Below are 22,603 nucleotides of genomic sequence, written 5' to 3'. Positions count from 1 at the left end.
CCCATTGTAAATGACATGCAACAAGTTAAGTGTTTGTTCAAACTTGACATTCTGAAAAAGTAATGCTCCCTCTTTTCACATGCTGTCTGAATTTTGACCATAACACACTTGTTCCTGCCATTCGTTTATAAAGCACTGAATGGCTTTGGGCCAAAATACATCTCTGATCTGCTGCTACTTTATGAAACATCCTGACCCCTTAGGTCGTCTGGGACCGGTCTACTTTCTGTTCCCAGAGTCAGAACTAAACATGGAGAAGCAGCGTTCAGTTTTTCTGCTCCACATATCTGGAACAAAGTCCCAGAAAGATGCAGGTCTGCTGAGACCCTCAGCTCTTTTAAATCAAGATTGAAGACTTTTCTGTTTGCTGCTGCCTTTAATTGAACCAGATTCAAGGATCTTAATCAATTTCCTGCATTTCTGCATTTTACTACTGTATTTTATTTCTTACATTGCTTTTTAGTGTTTTAATGACTGTTTTTAATGTTTCAATGAATGTTCTTAATTGTTTTTAAATCCCCTTTTCTTTTGCCTTATGTTTTGATGCTTTTAATGGTTTTATGTGAAGCACTTTAAATTACCTTGTTGTTGAAATGTGCTATACAAATAAACTTGCCTTACATTGCCTTGCCTTGTTCCCATGGCCAAGCACCCAGTGGAGACTCCAGGATGTCACTGTGTCTGGCCAATGAATAGTCCAGGACATAACCCCTTGTAGAATGCTGAATTACACTCATATTTCCAACCAAATCAAATCAGGTTAATTTTCACAAATGGAATCATACACAATGCAACATGCAGTGAAAGTCTTAGTAGTCGTGCTCTAGAAAGAGTCTAACAAATAGATGAATACAAATGAAAATGAATCTATCGAATAGATAAAATAAAAGAATGGATAAAATATCAATGAATAGTGAAACAATGAGAAATTAAAGCTGTGAGACAGCGATGAATGGGCCCTCGCATCCTCCCGTAAGTCGCGGGTGACGGCGGGACTCTGACCTGTGCTGCCGACAACGTCCGCGACGTTCCGCGAGTCCGATGTTTTTTTCCCGCTTGGACTGCCTGACGCTGGAAATTATGCTTTGCAAATAATCAGAGCAGCACATCACCAGCCTGTAGTGTGGTGTGAACTGCAGCTGAGACAGCGTGGAGGCCATCGGATCACACACACCTCCACGCCTTTCACGCGCCTACCTACATACATTTGTTTGTTTGTTTTTGTGAGAACTTCTGAGCAGAGCTATCACCTTTTCCCTCTCATTTCAGATAAACCGGAAGCAGGAACTTCCAACATGGCCACTTGGCCAGGTCTGTGTGGAGACTGCAAACTCGCATACTCACAGTTAAGGGACGATTTTCACCGCCTGGAGTCTGAAGTCCGGAAAAGGGAACAGCTGATCGATGGATTCGTATCTGTAGCAGCGGCCCAGGCAAAGCATATCTCTGTGCAATCTCAACTGGTCACGGATACTGCGGACTATTCCCTGGCTACCTGGCCCTGCGTACGGGGAGTGTAGTCGGTCCTCCGACCACGAGCTGAGAGGACCTGCTATAGACCCGACCCATAGCTCCACTCCGAAACCATCCTGGACGGAGGTGGTACGCCGCGGCCTCCTGAGAAAACCAGCTGGGGAGTTTCTGTTAACCACCTCCAACCATTTTGCAGCTAAACCAGAGGCGACAGTTACATGTATACCCGGGGCCAGAGTAGGCGACATTGAGTCCTACCTGAAAGTACTGGCTAAAGATAACCGTAAATACAGTAAGATTGTTATTCACGTCGGCGGGAATGACAGCCGGCTACGGCTCTCTGAGATCACTAAAGTAAATGTGGAATCTGTGTGTACATACGCAAAAGCCATGTCGGACTCCGTAGTTTTCTCTGGCCCCCTCCCGAATCTGACCAATGATGAAATGTTTAGCCGCATGTCATCGTTTCACCGCTGGCTGTCTTGGTGGTGCCCAGCAAACAATGTGGGCTTCGTAGATAACTGGGACACTTTCTGGGGAAAACCTGGTTTGCTTAGGAGGGACGGCATTCATCCTACTTTGGATGGAGCAGATCTCATCTCTGCAAATCTGACCCAGTTTCTGTATGGACCTGGTGCATGACAACCCAGAGATCAGACCAGGTAGCAGAGTTGCAGTCTTACACACTCCTCTGAGCTTCCATTAGAGCAGTTACTCACGCAAAACCACATAGAGACTGTGTCTGCCCCACGGCCACTTAAATTAATTAAATCAAAAATAAACGATCGAGGAGTTCAACAAAATAACTTAATCCAAGTTAAAACTACCGCAACAGTACAACAAAATAGGATAATTAAATGTGGACTCTTAAATATCAGATCTTTGTCATCTAAAGCTCTACTAGTAAATGAGCTAATATCAGATAATCATATTGATTTATTTTGTCTTACTGAAACCTGGCTGAGTAATGATGAATATGTCAGCCTAAATGAATCAACTCCTCCAAGTCATATCAATACTCACATTCCTCGAGGCGCCGGCCGAGGAGGTGGAGTAGCAGCCATCTTTGACTCTAGACTATTATTACACCCTAAACCTAAACGAGACTATAACTCATTTGAAAGCTTGGTTCTTAGTCTTTAACACCCAACCTGGAAAACAATACAGCCAGTTATATTTGTTATAGTGTACCGGGCCCCAGGTCCGTATTCTGAATTTTTATCTGAATTTTTTCAGTTTTTATCAAGTCTAGTCCTTAAAACAGATAAAGTAATTATTGTAGGTGACTTTAATATTCATGTGGATGTCGAGAACAATAGCCTCAGTACTGCATTCGTTTCATAATTAGATTCGATTGGTTTCTGTCAGAATGTACAGAAACCCACTCACTGTTTTAACCACACTCTCGACCTGGTTCTGACTTATGGCATGAACATGGAAGATTTAACAGTCTATCCACAGAACCCTCTTCTATCGGACCATTATCTAATAACCTTTGAATTCTTACTAACGGAGTGTACACCGTTAAGCAAGAGTTACTACACTATATGTCTATCTGATGGTGCCGTAGCTCAATTTAAAGAAGTGATTCCATCTGTATTTAACTCAATACCATGCTTCGATGTGACGGAGGACTCCTGTGCTGGCTTTAGTCCTACCCAGATTGATCATCTTGTCGACAGTGCTACAAGCTGACTGAGAAGGACACTAGACTCTATTGCTCCTTTAAAAAAGAAGTTGGTAAAACAAAGGAGATTCGCTCCATGGTATAACCCTGAAACCCACAAATTAAAGCAAACATCGTGAAAACTTGAAAGAACATGGCGTTCCACTAACTTGGAAGAATCTCGGTTACTCTGGCGAGACAGTCTTAAGACATATAAGAAGGCCCTCCGTAATGCCAGAGCAGCTTATTACTCATCGTTAATAGAGAAAAATAAGAACAACCCCAGGTTCCTCTTCAGCACTGTAGCCAGGCTGACAGAGAGTCACAGCTCTGTTGTGCCGAGTATCCCTATAGACCTCAGTAGCAATGACTTCATGAACTTCTTTAATGATGAGATTATAATTATTAGAGAGAACATTAATAATCTCCTGCCCTCGACCGATCTTTCCACAAATAGAGTAACCTTAGAAACAGCTGTAAACCCTGATATATGTTTAGATGGCTTCACTCCCATTGACCTTGACAAACTGACTTCAACAATTTTTACGTCTAAACCTTCCACCTGTCTCTTAGACCCTATACCGACTAGGCTGCTTAAAGAAGTGCTACCATTAATTAGCACACCTTTATTAGATATCATCAACCTGTCTTTAGTAACAGGTCATGTACCACAGTCCTTCAAAGTAGCTGTGATTAAACCTCTTCTTAAGAAGCCAACTCTGGATCCAGAGGTGTTGGCCAACTATAGACCGATCTCTAACCTTCCCTTCCTCTCTAAGATCCTTGAGAAAGAAGTTGCAAATCAGTTGTGTGACTTTCTGTGTAATAATAGTTTATTTGAGGATTTTCAGTCAGGATTTAGAAAGCATCATAAAGCATCATAGCACAGAGACAGCTCTGGTAAAAATAACTAATGACCTTCTAATCGCATCAGACAAAGGACTCGTCTCTGTTCTTGTCCTGTTAGACCTTAGTGCTGCGTTCGACACTATAGACCACTACATCCTGTTGCAGACACTGGAACATTATATTGGCATCAAAGGAGCCGCACTGAACTGGTTTGGATCCTATCTATCGGATCGATCTCAGTTTGTTTATGTAAATGATGAAGCCTCGATGAAGACCAACGTCAGTTTTGGAGTTCCACAAGGTTCTGTGCTTGGACCAATCTTGTTCACCTTATATATGCTTCCTTTAGGCAATATTATCAGAAAACACTCTATAACCTTTCATTGTTATGCAGATGATACTCAATTATATATATCGATCAAACCAGACGAAACCAACCAGCTCACTAAACTGCAAGCGTGTCTTAAGGACATAAAAACCTGGATGACCTGCAACTTCCTGATGTTAAACTCAGACAAAACTGAAGTTATTCTACTAGGCCCAGAACACCTCCGAAATCAGTTATCTAATGATATAGTTTCTCTAGATGGCATTGCGCTGGCATCCAGCAGCACCGTCAAGAATTTTGGAGTTACCTTTGATCAGGATTTGTCTTTCAACTCTCAGATACAACTTATTTCTAGGACTGCCTTTTTTCACCTACGTAATATTTCAAAAATCAGGCACATCCTATCTCAAAGCGATGCAGAGAAATTAGTTCATGCATTTGTTACCTCTAGACTAGATTACAGCAATTCCTTATTTTCAGGCTGCTCTAATAAGTCTCTTAAATCTCTCCAGCTGATCCAGAATGCTGCAGCTCGTGTACTAACAAGAACTAAGAGGAGAGATCATATTACTCCTGTATTAGCTTCTCTGCACTGGCTCCCTGTAAAATCTAGAATAGAATTTTAAATCCTTTTACTTACATACAAAGCCCGAACTGGTCAGGCTCCATCATATCTTAAAGAGCTTATAGTACCATACTGCCCTACTAGAGAGCTGCGATCCATTGATTCAGGGTTACTTGTGGTTCCAAGAGTCTTAAAAAGTAGGATGGGAGCCAGAGCCTTCAGTTATCAAGCTCCTCTTCTGTGGAACCAGCTTCCCGTTTCAGTCCGGGGGGCAGACACACTCACCACATTTAAGAGTAGGCTTAAGACTTTCCTCTTTGATAGTGCTTATAGTTAGGGCTGGCTCTGGCTTGCCTTGGACCGGCCCATGGACAAACTGGTAAAGGCAAAAACTACAGGGGGACTTCCTACACTGAGCACCGCTCTCCTCCTCTTCTTCACCTCCGTCTGTATGCATTGATGTCCCATTAATGCTCATGACTAACTTTACTTCTTCCCCAGAGTATTTGTGCTTTCTCGCCTCACAGGATGACCGCAGTTTTATCTGGACACTGGTTCTTCAACCAGCCATGGTCCTGCTGACACCTACTACGATCTTCATTGTTAACATTATTAATCCTATTACCGATACCATTAATGCACAGTACTGATTTTGTCTCTTCCCCGGAGTCCTTGTGCTTCCTCTCCTCACAGGTTTCCATGGAGCATGGTTTCATCTGGACCCTGGTCCTTCCTCCTACCATGGCCCTGCTGACTCCAACTGCTAATATCACTTTTATTATTACTCACATTACTATTTCATATTACCGATACCATTAATGCACATTATTGACCTGCTTCTTCACCAGAGTCTCTGTGCTTTCTCGCCTCACAGGTTCCTGTGTATCCGGGTTTACCTGGACCAGGTGTTGCCTCCTGTCGTGGTTGTGTCATACATTGAATGTGCTGTAATTACATTGAATGTGTTGTAATTCACTATCCTGTTCTACACATGACATCATTGCACTTCTGTCCATCCTGGGAGAGGGATCCCTCCTCTATTGCTCTCCCACAGGTTTCTTCCTCTTTCCTCCCCGTTAAAGGGGTTTTTTGGGGAGTTTTTCCTGTTCTGATGTGAGGGTTCCGGGACAAGAGGATGTCAAATGTGTACATATTGTAAAGCCCTCTGAGGCAAATTTGTAATTTGTGATTTTGGGCTATACAAAAATAAATTGAATTGAATTGAATTGAATTGACAAAGTCCCTAGGAGGAGTTCATTAAAGTATAGCGACTAGAAATAGGCCAATGAAATCAAAATGGCCGACTTGTGGTATGGTTTGGAGCATAGTCCAAAGGGACTTCTTTTTAAGTGTTTCGGGGATACATGTGCCTACCAAGTTTCATACATGTACCTGAAACGCAGCACTGGGGCTGCTCTTTTGAAATATTGTAGGGGGCACTATGGAGACAATTTACAACAACCAAGCCAAAAACCCATAGAAAATATGCCTTCCCATCACTTACGACACATGTACAAAGTTCTGAGTTATGAGCATCCCAAGCCACTGAACCATCAACTTATTTTTCATGGCGAATGATGCATTGTCACGGCAACAGCGTTCAACGAAAACTCACAATATTCATGATGAAGCATCTTCAATGCCTTTAAGGCAATCCTTAACACATTTGAGACAGTCAACTGTCTAGTGTCAGGATCCAGGATTCCCCTGTCTGTTGTGGTGTGCCATGTGCTCTGTTTGTCCTCTGCCTTCAGACACCTCCCAGGGCCGCACCCTTAATCGTGCACGGCTGAGGACACTCAAGCTGATCACCTCCTGCAGCCTGACACACCAGACTCAGGGCCCCTTAATGAGTAGCCTGCCACTATATAAACTCTGGTCCTGCAGTCTGGGAGTGTCAGGTCGTACCGTCTTCAACCCGCTGAAACCCTGTGGATTACACTCCACCGCTCTGCCCTCCTTGTGTCTGTGGATTGCGCTCCGCCGCTCTGCTCTCCTTGTGGTCTACGGATTACACTCTGTCGCTCTACCCGCCTGGGGTTAAACGGACTACAATCGCCGTCAAGCTGCCAGGCCTCCGGTGTCGAGCCACGGGACTCACACCGTCGATCTGCCACTCGGGTGTCGGACCACGGGCTCCACACCTGCACCCGCCCGTCTATAAATAAAACCTGTTGAACATTCACTTCTGTCTCCTGTGGTCTTGCTTTTGGGTCCTATCTGTGAACTCCCGTGACATCTAGGAGTAAATTAAAGTCTAAAATGTGACATTTCCTTTTGCCAGTAGGTGGCGCTATGAGTTATTGAAAATGTTGACATTGATGTATGCGCAGACTTGAAGTAGCATCATGCATATGTCTTTTTTTGCAGCTTGAATAATGTACCTTTGCGTTATAACAACTCTATTGTTCATGCCGAATGAGGCAAAATGGCCGCCACGCCAGGTGAAGGTTCTTGCATGAAAACTCACGAATTTGAGATATTTTCATCACAAAGGTCTGAAGAGCATCCTGATCAAATTTAAAGTCGATCCCATTAATTCTATAGGAGGAGTTCATTAAAGTATAAAGGCTGAAAAATGCAAAAAGTGACAAAAAAAGCACAAAATGGCGGGTTCACTGTAGCGCCCGCTAGTGGTTGAATGAAACGAAAATATTAGGTTGTGTTACAGGATGCGATGTGCACATATGCTGCACATTTGGAGATATTAGGACAAATGGTTGAGAAGTTATGTGATATAACAGCCATGCCCTTAAGACGTTTATTGGTCCATATCTTCTATATCAGTATATCAGACATACTGGCCGAGGGGCGTCGTTGGTCCAACTGGTAGGGGGCGCTAGAGAGACATTTCTTTACACACAAATATGCAACCTATGTCAAATGGCGACATTCACCAGGCCTGACAAGTGTGCAAAATTTGGAGCGTTGTCGAGTATGGCAAGTCCCCCAAATATGCGCCCGATGTACTATGTGTATTCGTATTTCAATAGGGCCTTCACGGCCCGACGTTGTCGGTTGCTCGGGCCCTAATACACATTAGAATAACAATGGGTCCTCCGCTCCAACTACGTCGGTCCTCGGGACCTAAATATAATCTGGAGGTAATGAAGAGCCTCTCAAAGCGCTTCATCACCACAGAGGTCAGAGCTACTGGCTGGTAGTAATTTAGGCAGCTGGGATGAGGTTTCTTCAGGACGGGGACCACTGTCGACAGTGTGAAGCATGGAGGAGTGACGGACTGACCGTGATGTAATGTAATGTAATGTAATGTAATAAGCATAAAAAAGCAAGTGTAATGCTGCAAACAGCAAATGTATGGATTATTTCTGAATTAATGTCACCAAAATGGCAAAATGGTCATGAACATTTTGATCTAATTATTACATTTTTTAGAACATTTGCATATTTCAATCTCTTTTTTGTACACTTTTTTACATTAACACAGCACAATGTAAAATATTGCCTTGAAACCATAACCAAACCATTGTAGATAAAAGGTAGCAATTGAGGAATACAATTATATTCAAAACTCATTATCAGAAGCCCAACGGCTGAGGTATCTTCACAGTCTCTGCGGTACTAACAGTAAGCCAATGAGAGGAACAAGCAGCGAGTGACGATGATGACAGTGTGATCACAAAGTTTCATTTGGTGTTATTCTTGGATGTTTTAGTCTTTAAAGTCATCATGCACAGCCCTCTCTCAGAAGACTGCAGTGAGCTCAGCAGAAGACATTTGTCTTTTGGACAGTGTTGGGTTTGGTAAACTGCTGTATTTAAATCAGCATCTTGGCACTTCAGAGAAGCTTGACACTTGAACTTAACTTTTTATCAGTTTGGAATCGACTTTTCTGTTGACAGATGCATTGCAAAAATCCACTTGATTTGACTTTTGGCAGTACCTCAAAAACTTATGTATATGGCAGATAACAGCTCGCTGGTTGGTGGTCAGTCTTTATGGCGGATCAACGACCAGGTCATTATTGTGCAGATCCTGGTGATGATTTTTCTTTGCATCAATTTGTTGCTCATTATGACGTTTTTTAAAAAGGAGTGCTTCTACAAAACTACACGCTACGTCTTATTTGCTGTTACACTACTGTCTGATAGTTTCTTATTGTTCATGTCGAATATAATGCTCATCTTTAGCTATTTTAAATTGACCATGCCAGTCTGGTTGTGTATCATTATCTCTGCTGTAGTAATTCTGTATTTTACAGTCACACCAGTTACTTTGACAGCAATGACCCTGGAGCGCTACGTGGCCATTTGCATGCCCCTGCGCCATGGAGAGCTGTGCTCCCAAAGCAGCACTGTGTACTGTATCCTCATCATTCATGGCCTCAGCTCCATACCTTTTATTGTTGTTATCGCCATCTTCTTTGCATCAGCCTCACTTAGCTTTTACACACAATACAGAGTGTGCTCTATCGAGATATTCATTTTGTACAGATGGCAGGATGATATTAGGGCAGGTGTGAATCAGTTTTACTTTGTGCTCATGTGTATTACTCTTGTATTCTGCTATGTTAAAATAATGAAAGTGGCCAAAGCCGCATCAGGAGAGCAAAGAAAGTCAACATGGAAAGGGCTCCGAACGGTAATTCTTCATGCTTTCCAGCTGCTGCTCTGTCTCATCCAGCTGTTGTGTCCATTCATAAACACTGCTGTACTTCAGATTACCGGTAGTTTTAAATTATTTCGTTTTGTCAGGTACATGAACTACATCATTTTTATTCTCGCTCCAAGGTGCCTGAGTCCCCTCATTTATGGCCTCAGGGATGAAACATTTGTTCATGCACTGAAAAGCTATGACTTCTTTGGCTTGTCTAAAAGAAATATTTGACAAATGTAGATTCAGAAAAAATGCATCAATTAAAAAAAGAAAATAAATTCTACTGAGCACGTTTGAAATTCACTTTTACATGTTTTACTTTTTTCATTGTTATAAGCGTAACTGTGATTGTTTGCTTTTCAAGCAACCATTTAAGCTCAACACTGTTTTTTTCTTGCATCATTTGAGCTGACTACATTTTCCTTTATGTTTCGTTTGATGTTGTTGATTATACGGTCTGTGCATGATGTTCAATCATGAAAAATGTCATGTTTAGGGGTTTTGCCGAATCTCATTGGCCTAATTGTGATCATACAAATATATGTTGATGCGTGTGAGTCTTTTCTTCGACAGCCGATGCTGCCTAAAGACGGTTAATACTTTGCTTGTGGTATTGTTGCATTAAATTAACACGTGCAATGCAATTCTGCCTACCAAAACTTCAGTTTGTTCTGTTACCCAACTTAAAAAATGACAATTGAGTTTAGGACAGCGAGAGCAGGAAACAGAGATAGCTCGCCTTTAAAATACAAATATATATGAAGTCATTTTTTTGAAGATATATGAGGTCATATTATCAATTTATTCTTTAAATTCAGGCTTGTTAAGCTCTTTGGGTGAATGTTAAGTGCTATAGTGTTAAGACGTGTGATGAATCTGTAAAATAATGGGTTCCCTGAGTGCCCAATGTTGTCATGACAATAACGCCATGAAGGTATTCCATGTTACGTTTTTTTTGCTGTTGTCACTTTTAACGATTCCACATGAAACTAAATTGATTGATCAATAAAAATGGTTTTGCTGGATTATCTTCTGGCCTGTATAAAACGAAAATGAATCCATTGTTACTCAAAAAGTGTTTCTACATTATTGCATCAGGTTGCACATGTTTCTGTTCACAAGACAGGTTTGCATTCCAGTGCTTATTAAAACTAGTTATAAAACATTTCACTTTTCAAATTGCTCTACTTTTAAGAAATTACAGACTTTTTCTACCCTGCCTGCTGCCCATTGGCTTCATGGTAACATGGATTTCACGCCAGCCAGTCAGCTTCTTCCCATCTTTAAACTTTATTTCAGACTCTTTTGTCATGTATTATTAAGTAGTACTAATAACTATTATTGCCGCATCCTTTTTAAATGACATTTGATTGATTCAGTGTAGGCTACAAAGAGACACTGCACACATGGAAAGCAAAATTACTTGATCTGGACCACTGTTGTCCGGACTCTCCCGTCTGTTCCTGGGATGACTTCAGTAACGTGACCTAATGGCCACTGAGCTCTTGGCAACTGGGAATCCACCACCATTACTATGTTCCCAGTTGCAGGGTCCTTATGCCACTTAGACCGGGTCTGAAGAGTCGGAAGGTAGCGTCGGATGAAATGTGTCCAAAACTGGTCAGCTAACACCTGAGTGTGTCTCCAATGTCGGTGACTGAGGAGCTCGGACTCTGCATACACAGCCTGTGGTAGTGAGGGGTCAAGCTGCCCCATGGGTAGCAAATTTGGGGTGACTGGGTCAACATCCCCCACATCTGTTGAGACATAACACAGTGGTTTGGAATTTAAAATCTCTTCTACTTCAATCAGTACTATCCTTAGGACCTCTTCTGGGACAGTTTGGGTCTGAATGGTGGCGTACAGTGCAGCTTTCACTGATCTCACTTCTTTCTCCCAGACACCTCCGAAGTGTGGTGCACCTGGGGGGGTTGAACTGAAACTTGATCTGATGTTTAGCCGGATTAGCTTGGAGTGTGGGGTGCATAGTTTTGAATGCCTCCTTGAGTTCAATCTCTCCACTGAATTTAGTGCCCTGGTCAGAGCGAAGCTCTGCTGGTTTGCCTCTTCGTGCAATAAAGTGGCATAGAGCATCAAAAGGAGTCAGCGTCCAGGCTAGACAAAACATCTAGGTGCATGGCCCGTGTTGTCAGGCACTTAAACAGCATGCCCCATCTATTTTCGTCGTGACAGCCGACCTTCACTGTGAAGGGCCCGAAACAATCTGTGCCTGTGGAGTAAAATGGGGGCTTTAGCAGGCTCAATCTGGACTGGGAGAGGTCTGCCTTCCTGGGCACCACTGGAGTGGCTCTCCACCTCTGGCAGTCTGGACAGGAGTGCTGATGGCGTTTCACAGCTTCACGGCCATGCAGAATCCAGTATTTGCGGCGCAGCTCTGCAAAGAGGCGTTCTGATCCTGGATGATGGAGGCCCTTGTCTAAGTCCTGACTGATGAGCTGGGTCACTTTATACCGAGGGTACAGTACCACTTGATGGATGGCATCTGGCCATCCATCACCACACCCACACCACAGCCACACCCACAGCCACACCCACAGCCTCATCATACTCCGGGGCTAGGGAGAGCAGCCTACTGGTGGCCGTTCAACAGAATTCTCTGTCCCTCCTGAGGCTGGCTGTGTGGGCCAGAATTCAGGAGGTTGCTGCCTGTTCTTTCCGTTATGGCTTACTATGTGATGTGGTATGAACTAGGACTCGGCTGCATCACTAAGCTCCTCCTCTGGCACTTTCACTGCACAGCCCTTTTTTCTACTTTTTTCTACTCGAGTGGTCTTTGCCTCCAACAGTTGGACTGCTTCCTGATCCTGCCTGGATCATGTGGAAAGTGTTTCACTCCTGTAGGGAAGGACATCTAGCTGCCAGAATCTCTCTACACTGCAGAAGCTCAGACCCAGGTGAGAGGGTGGATACATGTAGACACTGTTGTGCTGTTGACTGCTGCTTGATGTGCTTGGTTGGTCCCTGAAGCGTCCAGCCCAACCTTGTCTTCACTGCCGCTGGCCCGCCTGGAGGTCCTAGACGCACCGGCTCCACTGGAGTGATGAGGTGGGGATAGTCTGACCCAATTAACAACAGAGGTTGCACTCTGTTTAGTGCCTGGAGAGGAAGGCCTCTTAGGTGTTTGTGTCACTTGCAGATGCTTTCCCTTACACTTCTGGCACGCAACTTTCAGGCGGCACTGTGCAGCCTGGTGCGAGCAGCCGCATCTCCAGCATCTATTGTTGATCTTATTCCAGGCCGTTTTTTGTTCCACTGTCAGCTGTGCAAAGTTTACACACTGGTCGAGAAAGTGCTGCGTGTTTAAGCAGTAGTGGCAGTATGTCGTCCTATCTGGCTGCTTGGCGCTTGGGGGTGGCTTCACTGCTGCTGGTGAGCTCTCAGGCTGGTCTGTAGTGTGCAGGATGCTGGTGCTCCTGCTACTCTTGCTCCTGTATCGGTGGTTCTCTGGGCGTGGTCCTGATTTGCTCTTATACTCTCTGTAAAGTGACTCGTACACTGTCTCTTGAATCTGAAAAGTGCAATAGGGTACAGGAGACTCTTGAACTTTGCCTGCATATCCTGAGGCAGCTTGGACAACAGCCGTTGTCCAAGCTCTTCCGCAAGGGGCGTAGTGCGGTTCCTGCTAGGCTGCTTCTCCGAAACCCGTCTATAGAGGTCCTTCGACATTGTCATGATACAACGTGAACAATGGCAAGTTAATTATACTCCATACACTGATTTTATAGTCTTGTAGCAAATCGAGCAACAAATATGACATACTTGTTAAAAGGAGGTATGGAATAACAGTAATTCCTATTCCCCATCCGTGTTTATTCTATTCTTGTTTTTTTACGATCCTTCACAAACAATGACTGAAATATACATTTGAATTTTAAAAGACACATTAATTGTCTTACCACTTTGCAAAACACAAGTACTGTACTATGTGATGCATTGATCTGGATTAAACTACCCAACAGTACTTAAAATGAGTACAAATACAACAAACATATTAATCCACCAGTAAAATGTATTAAAAACACTGACTCCATGAATGTTTTCCTGCAATTACCAAAGACCTTCTTTTGAAACACTGATTGAATTTTAACTGAATAATCATTCACCATAATACTTGGCAGAAAAGGTATATGAACCCCCAACAATTTCTCATATTGCAAATAGTTTCTTTATGCCAAAATGCTTAATATCTGAACACTCAAATATATGCAGATGTATATAATGATATGTGGTTACAGACAGTGTTTTGGTTACAAAAGCAGCATATTAGACATGGAATCCCTTTTTATTGACAGCACCACCTGTTTACATAGTTTCTCCACAAACAAGCAACCAATTACAGTAAAAGTCCAAATCAATGTGAACTATCTTGATAAGATATGCTGTTGAACAGAGCAACAGGAAGTTTAAAAGGTCAAATATGCTACAAAGATAAGGGGTCTTAAGAAGAAAATGTTGTTATATTTGGAGAACGTCATCAGATATAAACAGCTGAGTCATGTCTCTCCTCGATATTGGTCGGACTTCTTCTGTTCTGGAGTTGCCCGGGATGAGGGCACAGCAATAGTCTTATTCAGAGACAAGGTGAAACAGTAATAACTTGAACGCAACTCCAGTTCTATGAGTCAGTAGTATCCCATCATCACTATATATTACAAAGTAAACACAGTTACTGTAGGTTTACATAGTAGAAGCATGATACGGCCTTGCACATACAACACGTCCATATAGTGTTAAGGTGTTGCAACAAGTGAAGTATGACACTGAACTATCTCTATATATACAGCATGTATACAGTATTTATATAGGGTTAAGATAAAAAGGCAATATGAAGCTGAACAGTGCTTTTTTATTGAATTGCTGTGCTACTCATGGATTGTTCATACTGTTTAGTCTAACATAAAGGCTCTTGTGCATTATTTTTCTATAACTGCACAGCTTGTTGAAGATCATGCTTTATGTACAATATTATTTATCTGCCGATAATGCTGCCATCACGCACGTTATTCGTCTTTACCAAACCTTTCACAGGCAAAGAAGATATTCTAAGACCCTTCTCGTTGTGAAGTGACAGCGGTCCGTAACCACATAGCCATAACATATTCATTTATCACAGATCACGGGATACGGCAAAAATCAAGGACCCATCACACATATGTTGAATCAAATCAAAAATAATTTTATTTTTGCTATTATGTGATCAGTGAAAAAAGCGATGCAAACCATAGCATTATAAAAATATGTCTTTGTTACAACAAAAAAAACAATAAACAACGTTGTGATCCGATGTTGGATAAGCCCCGCTGCCACAGAGTGTATACTGAAGATTGGATAATCATTACTCCATCATTGCTCGAAAAGCAGCTGGCATTCACTAATCAAATAAATAGTCTTAAATAAGGATTCATGCAACATCAATTAATGTAATTAATGCAAAAAGAAGAGAAACATAATTGGAAATACAAACATACGGTTATTGTTTTTGCCGTTTTCAATATGTCTGTCTATTTGTCTTAGTCCTCTCGTAGATACGCCTCATGCACCTCATGCTCCTCGTTATTGTCTAGAGAGGCAGCATATTCTGCCATCCTTTGGATCTCTTCCACTTTAGTCTCGGCCAACTTCTTCTCTGCATCCGCTGACAGTTTCCTAGCTTCCCCGACCTGCGACTGGGCCACCTGAATGTTTGTCCTCACTGTGATGGACGCTTGCTCGGCTCCTGGAAACACACAAAGATTCAAACACGCAATTTGTTAAATTGCTGAGAAAGTTTGAGGGTTGAGGTAGCACCAGATTAAGTTCAAACATTACATGTGGAGCTTAATTAAGAAGGCACTCCAGTCCGCTTAATCCATTTCTTAATTCAAGCTCTGCTGCGTGACAGCATCTGATTAAGTGATTTTAATCCATTCATTATTCCATAATTCTAAAAACAACGGTATTTCAGCATCGTATTGAGACCCTAGAAATAGTGCTGCGCACGTTTCACTCACCTGAGGTGTGTGCTGCCTCGGCTGCCATTTTACACAAGTTGACAGCATTGATCCAGGTTGACTCAATACGTTTGCATTCATGTAGTCTGTCACTAGCCTGTTAGAAAAAGAGATGAATGAATAAATGTGTCTTTTTTAAGATTGTTTTTGCATACAGCAATAGCTGATTTAAATATTCCAGATTTTAACAAAAAAAAGAAAGCTGGAGTACATATATGTGTTTTCAAACTAACCTCTGCACGCTGGCCTTTGATCACCTCCAGAAACGAATCCTTCTCTGCTGGGGTTAGTTTTCCCAATGAGGCTAAATAGCGTCTTTGGACAGCAATGCGTGTGTGCACAGCCTGTTAGCAAACAAAGGGAGGACAGGCAGTCAGGGACAGTACAGGATCATTTTTGAAATGAAAGTCTGGATTTGTACATGTGCAAATCAACTGCAAAAACATAAAAACACTGAAGTTAATGTAATGTCTTAGAGGTATTTTTCTTACCATGAAATTATGGAAAGTACAGATTCAAATCATAAAACCCTCAGATTGACAATTGTAAGTTGTTGATAAAAGGTTTCACATAAGATGACAACATACCTTTGAGTAGTCTGTCAGGGCGTTTATTAGAGCCAAGGAGGTCTGGGAGAGGAAAGTACTTGAACTGTCTGTAACCACTGAGGCAGCTCTTCTGATCAGGGAGTCATGAGAGAGGTTTTCCATTTGCTACAAATGTGGGAAAATTCTATATATTAACTTTTGCATTCAATGTCGCCAAGTACATAATATGAAGAACACAAACTAACTCTGTCTGAAGGAACACAAGATTTGTGCAGCTCCAGTACATTGGTCTGTGGTTGGACACTAACCCACCTGTGTAAAGGGGATAGCATACAGCCCACGGCCAACACTGAAGGGCGCTTTGCTGATGTGCTTAGTATCTGTTCGTTCCCCCAACTTCTGAACTCCAGGCTTCCTGCTGCTGAAAAATGAGGCAGAATGTTATTCGTCTTGAGCAATGGTATTTCAGCTTACAGTTTGGCAGTGTTGTGAGTTGTAATCTTGTAGTTTTAATTTGCTAAATCTACAGGCAATGTCTGAGTCAAGGCAACGACATTGCTTTTGATTCATAACCTACCTTATGAAACGGATGCAGGCTGCTCCTCTCCTGACCCCATTCTTGTTGGTCCGCAGCAGTGATAGGTCTGTTGGATTTCGCAGTAGTCCTCCGGCAGCTCGGCTGGCACACACTGAACACTGACCAACAGCTTGCATTTTGCAGTTTAATTAGGTCTGCTGCACTTGAAGAATGTATTTGTGATCTATGTGAAATTAGATTTACTGTTTTCCGCAATTCCAACTAATCTTGTACACTTGCTTGTCTTTGTAAAATCAGAGAAATACTCTTGTTTGAAGCTTGCAATCCTTCTGTCTGCTCGACGATGACCAACTGTCGTGTCCTGCCGGTATTTGTAAGGCCCCAGCACCATTTCATTGCGTAAAAGGTATTGATCTGTTGACTACGAATGTACGTATTTGGCGTTATCTGAAAAACACCACAGGGACAGGAATTACGTGCAGGTCTCTCTCTCTCTCTCTCGTGTGTGTGTGTGTGTGTCTGTGTGAGTTTGTGGGTGTATATGAAAGAGGACAAATTGAAAATTAGGATTGAATATACCTTTTAGAGAAATGTAGACATAATTTCATCTGACCTTACTCTGAAAATTGACTTTTTTGGCTGGCTCTGATATATTGTCCCAACTACATATAATAAATACAAAATGTTAAAAATCTAAAATCATAGGAAATATTCGTCATGCTTCAAAAGGTCGGAGACAGGACAGGATTTAACAGGTTTTCCCAAAATTACTCAGTTACAAATTAATGTCACGCACACATTAAAAGGAGAGCTGTCATATTTGTCATCTTGGCATATATATTATAAAAGTCGCATTTTGCTTTTCAAACATTTTCTCAGTTTCCACCATCGGACTCTTACTGTGGTCAGGATTTCCGAAACACACACACACACGCACACACACAACACTAGAAAAGATACCAGCTTTGTAATAATAGTGTTTTGTCTGTTTCTTAACCATGTTATCATATTCTTCACTGTCACAATAATACAACTGACCAAATCATCAGAAGAGAATAATAATTCCTCTTTGAGAAAGAACCTTCATCTCATCCAGCTGTAGTGCTCATTTACCCAACCTGTCCTTCATAAATGTCAGGTACTTTAAATACATAACTTTTATTCCTGCTCCAAGATGTCCTCTTAGTCCTCTTATTCATGGCTTCACGCATTAAAATGTTGTTACGGCTGCTAGTCTATCACAAGGTTAAAGGGGATCTGCATCAATTGTATGTGTCTGTTTACATGTCAGGGAGACACCTACTACTCCACATGTGGAAAGAAAAAGCAGAAAGCCAATTTTTGGCTTCAGAGGGTGCTGTGTGAATTCTGATAAACTGCCTCAAGCGATCATTGGTTGGGTCTGAAGACTACAAGTTTGAAAATGAAAAATAAAACCTGGGATGTACAGCCCGCTCCTCATCTCTGCTTGAGGCTAGGGGCTCAAGGCTACATTCGCTGCTACCAGCAGAACAGACCCAGATCTCCAACTGAGCTTTTGAGTTGCATTGTGGGTATTGTAGGAGTAAAAGAGTAGTCTCAAAACACATAAGCTAGGTTTCATCCCAAATGTAGCGCAAAATTTGAACAAGTTTACAGGAAATCTGAGGACGGATTAGTCGCTGGTGTACCAGACCTGCATGCCTTTGAACAATGGGAAGTCAGTTGAAACTCATAGAAATTGGGACAACATGCAAAGTTATTTCTATTAAAGTTAGGTAACTTCTTGCTATGAGGCCTATTTATTGTTTTATTTGAAATAACTTCAGTCTATTGTCACATTATCTTAAACAATATATTTTTTGCTGCCAAGCGCAACATACATGTTATCCTCACACAGCCTATTAAGAGCATTTATATTGTGCCCTTGCTATACTTCTCTTCGTTGAACTACATTTGTCACTTCTCCATGTCATTTAATATTTTCCTAAAAAGTTTGCTGCCAAACGTTTGGCAATAGCATTTATTCTGTCTGATAGCCTGCAAATGTGTTATCTGCTGGGGTGGAGTCCGCTGGGGTTCAGAGGAACAAAGTTGTTTTTGGACACAGATATTGGGCCAATCACCTGCAGCCCTGATTACTGATGCAGAACCTGCGTAACGAGCTGACGAGCGCCAGTGAGCTGCTCTCAACAGAGTTTGCCAAACAAATGAAAGCGTCTGTTTGCACAATTAGATTCAGGAGCTTTACGTTCACACCCATCACTTACGACACATGTACAAAGTTCTATGAGTTATGAGCATCCCAAGCCACTGAACCATCAACTTATTTTTCATGGCGAATGATACATTGTCACGGCAACAGCGTTCAACGAAAACTCACAATATTCATGATGAAGCATCTTCAATGCCTTAAGGCAATCCTTAACACATTTGAGACAGTCAACTGTCTAGGAGTAAATGAAAGTATAAAATGTGACATTTCCTTTTGCCAGTAGGTGGCACTATGAGTTATTGAAAATGTTGACATTGATGTATGCGCAGACTTGAAGTAGCATCATGCATATGTCTTTTTTTGCAACTTGAATAATGTACCTTTGCGTTATAACAACTCTATTGTTCATGCCGAATGAGGCAAAATGGCCGCCACGCCAGGTGAAGGTTCTTGCATGGAAACTCACGAATTTGAGATATTTTCATCACAAAGGTCTGAAGAGCATCCTGATCAAATTTAAAGTCGATCCCATTAATTCTATAGGAGGAGTTCATTAAAGTATAAAGGCTGAAAAATGCAAAAAGTGACAAAAAAAGCACAAAATGGCGGGTTCACTGTAGCGCCCGCTAGTGGTTGAATGAAACGAAAATATTAGGTTGTGTTACAGGATGCGATGTGCACATATGCTGCAAATTTGGTGATATTAGGACAAATAGTTTAGAAGTTATATGATATAACAGCCATGCCCTTAAGACATTTATTGGTCCATATCTTCTATATCAGTATATCAGACATACTGGCCGAGGGGCGTCGTTGGTCCAACTGGTAGGGGGCGCTAGAGAGACATTTCTTTACACACAAATATGCAACCTATGTCAAATGGCGACATTCACCAGGCCTGACAAGTGTGCAAAATTTGGAGCGTTGTCGAGTATGGCAAGTCCCCCAAATATGCGCCCGATGTACTATGTGTATTCGTATTTCAATAGGGCCTTCACGGCCCGACGTTGTCGGTTGCTCGGGCCCTAATACACATTAGAATAACAATGGGTCCTCCGCTCCAACTACGTCGGTCCTCGGGACCTAAATATAATCTGGAGGTAATGAAGAGCCTCTCAAAGCGCTTCATCACCACAGAGGTCAGAGCTACTGGCTGGTAGTAATTTAGGCAGCTGGGATGAGGTTTCTTCAGGACGGGGACCACTGTCGACAGTGTGAAGCATGGAGGAGTGACGGACTGACCGTGATGTAATGTAATGTAATGTAATGTAATAAGCATAAAAAAGCAAGTGTAATGCTGCAAACAGCAAATGTATGGATTATTTCTGAATTAATGTCACCAAAATGGCAAAATGGTCATGAACATTTTGATCTAATTATTACATTTTTTAGAACATTTGCATATTTCAATCTCTTTTTTGTACACTTTTTTACATTAACACAGCACAATGTAAAATATTGCCTTGAAACCATAACCAAACCATTGTAGATAAAAGGTAGCAATTGAGGAATACAATTATATTCAAAACTCATTATCAGAAGCCCAACGGCTGAGGTATCTTCACAGTCTCTGCGGTACTAACAGTAAGCCAATGAGAGGAACAAGCAGCGAGTGACGATGATGACAGTGTGATCACAAAGTTTCATTTGGTGTTATTCTTGTATGTTTTAGTCTTTAAAGTCATCATGCACAGCCCTCTCTCAGAAGACTGCAGTGAGCTCAGCAGAAGACATTTGTCTTTTGGACAGTGTTGGGTTTGGTAAACTGCTGTATTTAAATCAGCATCTTGGCACTTCAGAGAAGCTTGACACTTGAACTTAACTTTTTATCAGTTTGGAATCGACTTTTCTGTTGACAGATGCATTGCAAAAATCCACTTGATTTGACTTTTGGCAGTACCTCAAAAACTTATGTATATGGCAGATAACAGCTCGCTGGTTGGTGGTCAGTCTTTATGGCGGATCAACGACCAGGTCATTATTGTGCAGATCCTGGTGATGATTTTTCTTTGCATCAATTTGTTGCTCATTATGACGTTTTTTAAAAAGGAGTGCTTCTACAAAACTACACGCTACGTCTTATTTGCTGTTACACTACTGTCTGATAGTTTCTTATTGTTCATGTCGAATATAATGCTCATCTTTAGCTATTTTAAATTGACCATGCCAGTCTGGTTGTGTATCATTATCTCTGCTGTAGTAATTCTGTATTTTACAGTCACACCAGTTACTTTGACAGCAATGACCCTGGAGCGCTACGTGGCCATTTGCATGCCCCTGCGCCATGGAGAGCTGTGCTCCCAAAGCAGCACTGTGTACTGTATCCTCATCATTCATGGCCTCAGCTCCATACCTTTTATTGTTGTTATCGCCATCTTCTTTGCATCAGCCTCACTTAGCTTTTACACACAATACAGAGTGTGCTCTATCGAGATATTCATTTTGTACAGATGGCAGGATGATATTAGGGCAGGTGTGAATCTGTCACGGGAGTTCACGGGTAGGACCCAAATGCAGACCACAGGAGACAAAGTCCAATGAAACAGGTTTATTTGGTAGACAGGTGGGTGGCTGGTGTGAGTCCCGTGGCTCGACACCGGGGGCTGGTAGCTCGACGGTGTGATGTCCCGTGGCTCGACACTGAAGAGTTGACAGATCGACGGTGTGATGTCCCGTGGCTCGACACCGGAGAGTTCGTAGATCGCCCAGTACTTTCCACCCGTAGCAGAGAGGAGAGAGATTAGCACAGGAAGATACCATGGGGTTTACTCACGACACGGCGGACGCTACCGAGGCAGAAGACAATACAGACTGACGCCCCAAGCCTGCAGGACCAGGGCTTATATGCTGCCGGGTAACGAGCCAGATTGTCCGCAGCTGGCATCCATCAGAGCGGTAGCAGTGGGAGGAGTCTGGAGGCAGGTCCGAGAAAACACCAAGCACATGGCATAACAAAACACACACAGGGGAATGACAGACACATGAGGAGAGGAGATTGGAGGGGAAACAGAGGTAACCACACAGTGGGTCAGACAGGGATCCTGACAGTACCCCCCCCTCAACGGGAGCCTCCAGGCGGTCTGCCAGTCTTGTCCGGGTGCCGTCGATGAAAATCCCGAACTAGAGTGGGGTCGAGGATCCTAGACCGGGGCACCCATGAGCGTTCCTCAGGACCGTAACCCTCCCAGTCCACGAGGTATTGGAAACCCCGACCCCGAGGGCGAACATCCAACAGTCTGTTGACCGTATGCGCTGGACCTCCGTCGATGAGTCGGGCGGGTGGTGGGGGTCTGGCCGGAGGGCACAGGGCACAGGTGGACACCGGTTTGATCAGCGACACGTGGAACGTCGGGTGGATCCTCATGGATGAGGGAAGCTTCAGACGAACTGCGGACGGGTTGATAATTGCCTGGACCTCAAACGGACCGATGAACCGGGGAGACAACTTCCGGGATTCGGTCCGTAATGGGATGTCCCTGGCGGAGAGCCACACCATTTGACCGACTTGGTAATGTGGAGCAGGGATGCGGCGGCGATCCGCAAAACGCTTATTCTGTTCCGCCGTGCGGAGAAGGGCGGCCCGGGTCTCCCTCCACACCTTCCTACAGCGACGAAGGTGGCGCTGCACTGAGGGAACAGCTATCTCCACCTCCTGGGCGGGGAACAGAGGTGGCTGGTAACCCAGGGAGGCCTCGAATGGAGTGTGGCCCGTAGCCGATGATGTATGGGAGTTGTGGGCATATTCCACCCAAGGCAGGTGAGTACTCCAGCTGGAGGGATTCGATGCTGCCACGCAGCGGAGGGAGGCCTCGAG

At 43.0% G+C, this 22,603-nt stretch overlaps 3 protein-coding genes across 3 annotated transcripts; 2 read left to right on the top strand and 1 right to left on the bottom strand.

Annotated features, from left to right (window-relative positions):
* Positions 1-8,802: 8,802 nt before the first annotated feature.
* LOC306779668 (odorant receptor 131-2-like) lies at positions 8,803-9,729 on the top strand (the record flags this gene model as incomplete). The annotated part of the gene is made up of 1 exon (XM_079271645.1): positions 8,803-9,729. One exon carries the CDS (start codon positions 8,803-8,805, stop codon positions 9,727-9,729), a length of 927 nt encoding a protein of 308 aa, XP_079127771.1.
* Positions 9,730-15,029: 5,300 nt separating this feature from the next.
* LOC306779416 (diablo IAP-binding mitochondrial protein-like) lies at positions 15,030-16,771 on the bottom strand (the record flags this gene model as incomplete). The annotated part of the gene is made up of 6 exons (XM_079271313.1): positions 15,030-15,235; positions 15,510-15,606; positions 15,743-15,853; positions 16,097-16,222; positions 16,370-16,478; positions 16,635-16,771. The coding sequence occupies 6 exons, from the start codon at positions 16,769-16,771 to the stop codon at positions 15,030-15,032; spliced, it is 786 nt and encodes a 261-aa protein (XP_079127439.1).
* Positions 16,772-20,706: 3,935 nt separating this feature from the next.
* LOC306779667 (odorant receptor 131-2-like) lies at positions 20,707-21,933 on the top strand (the record flags this gene model as incomplete). Its single annotated transcript, XM_079271644.1, has 2 exons — positions 20,707-21,289; positions 21,914-21,933. The coding sequence occupies 2 exons, from the start codon at positions 20,707-20,709 to the stop codon at positions 21,931-21,933; spliced, it is 603 nt and encodes a 200-aa protein (XP_079127770.1).
* Between the last annotated feature and the right edge of the window lie 670 nt (positions 21,934-22,603).

The sequence above is a fragment of the Melanostigma gelatinosum genome, assembly GCF_949748355.1.
Source record: "Melanostigma gelatinosum genome assembly, chromosome: 7".
Taxonomy (NCBI): Eukaryota; Metazoa; Chordata; class Actinopteri; order Perciformes; family Zoarcidae; genus Melanostigma; species Melanostigma gelatinosum.
The sequence above is the reverse complement of the archived record's forward strand: the minus strand, read 5'-3'. Positions and strand labels throughout refer to the sequence as shown.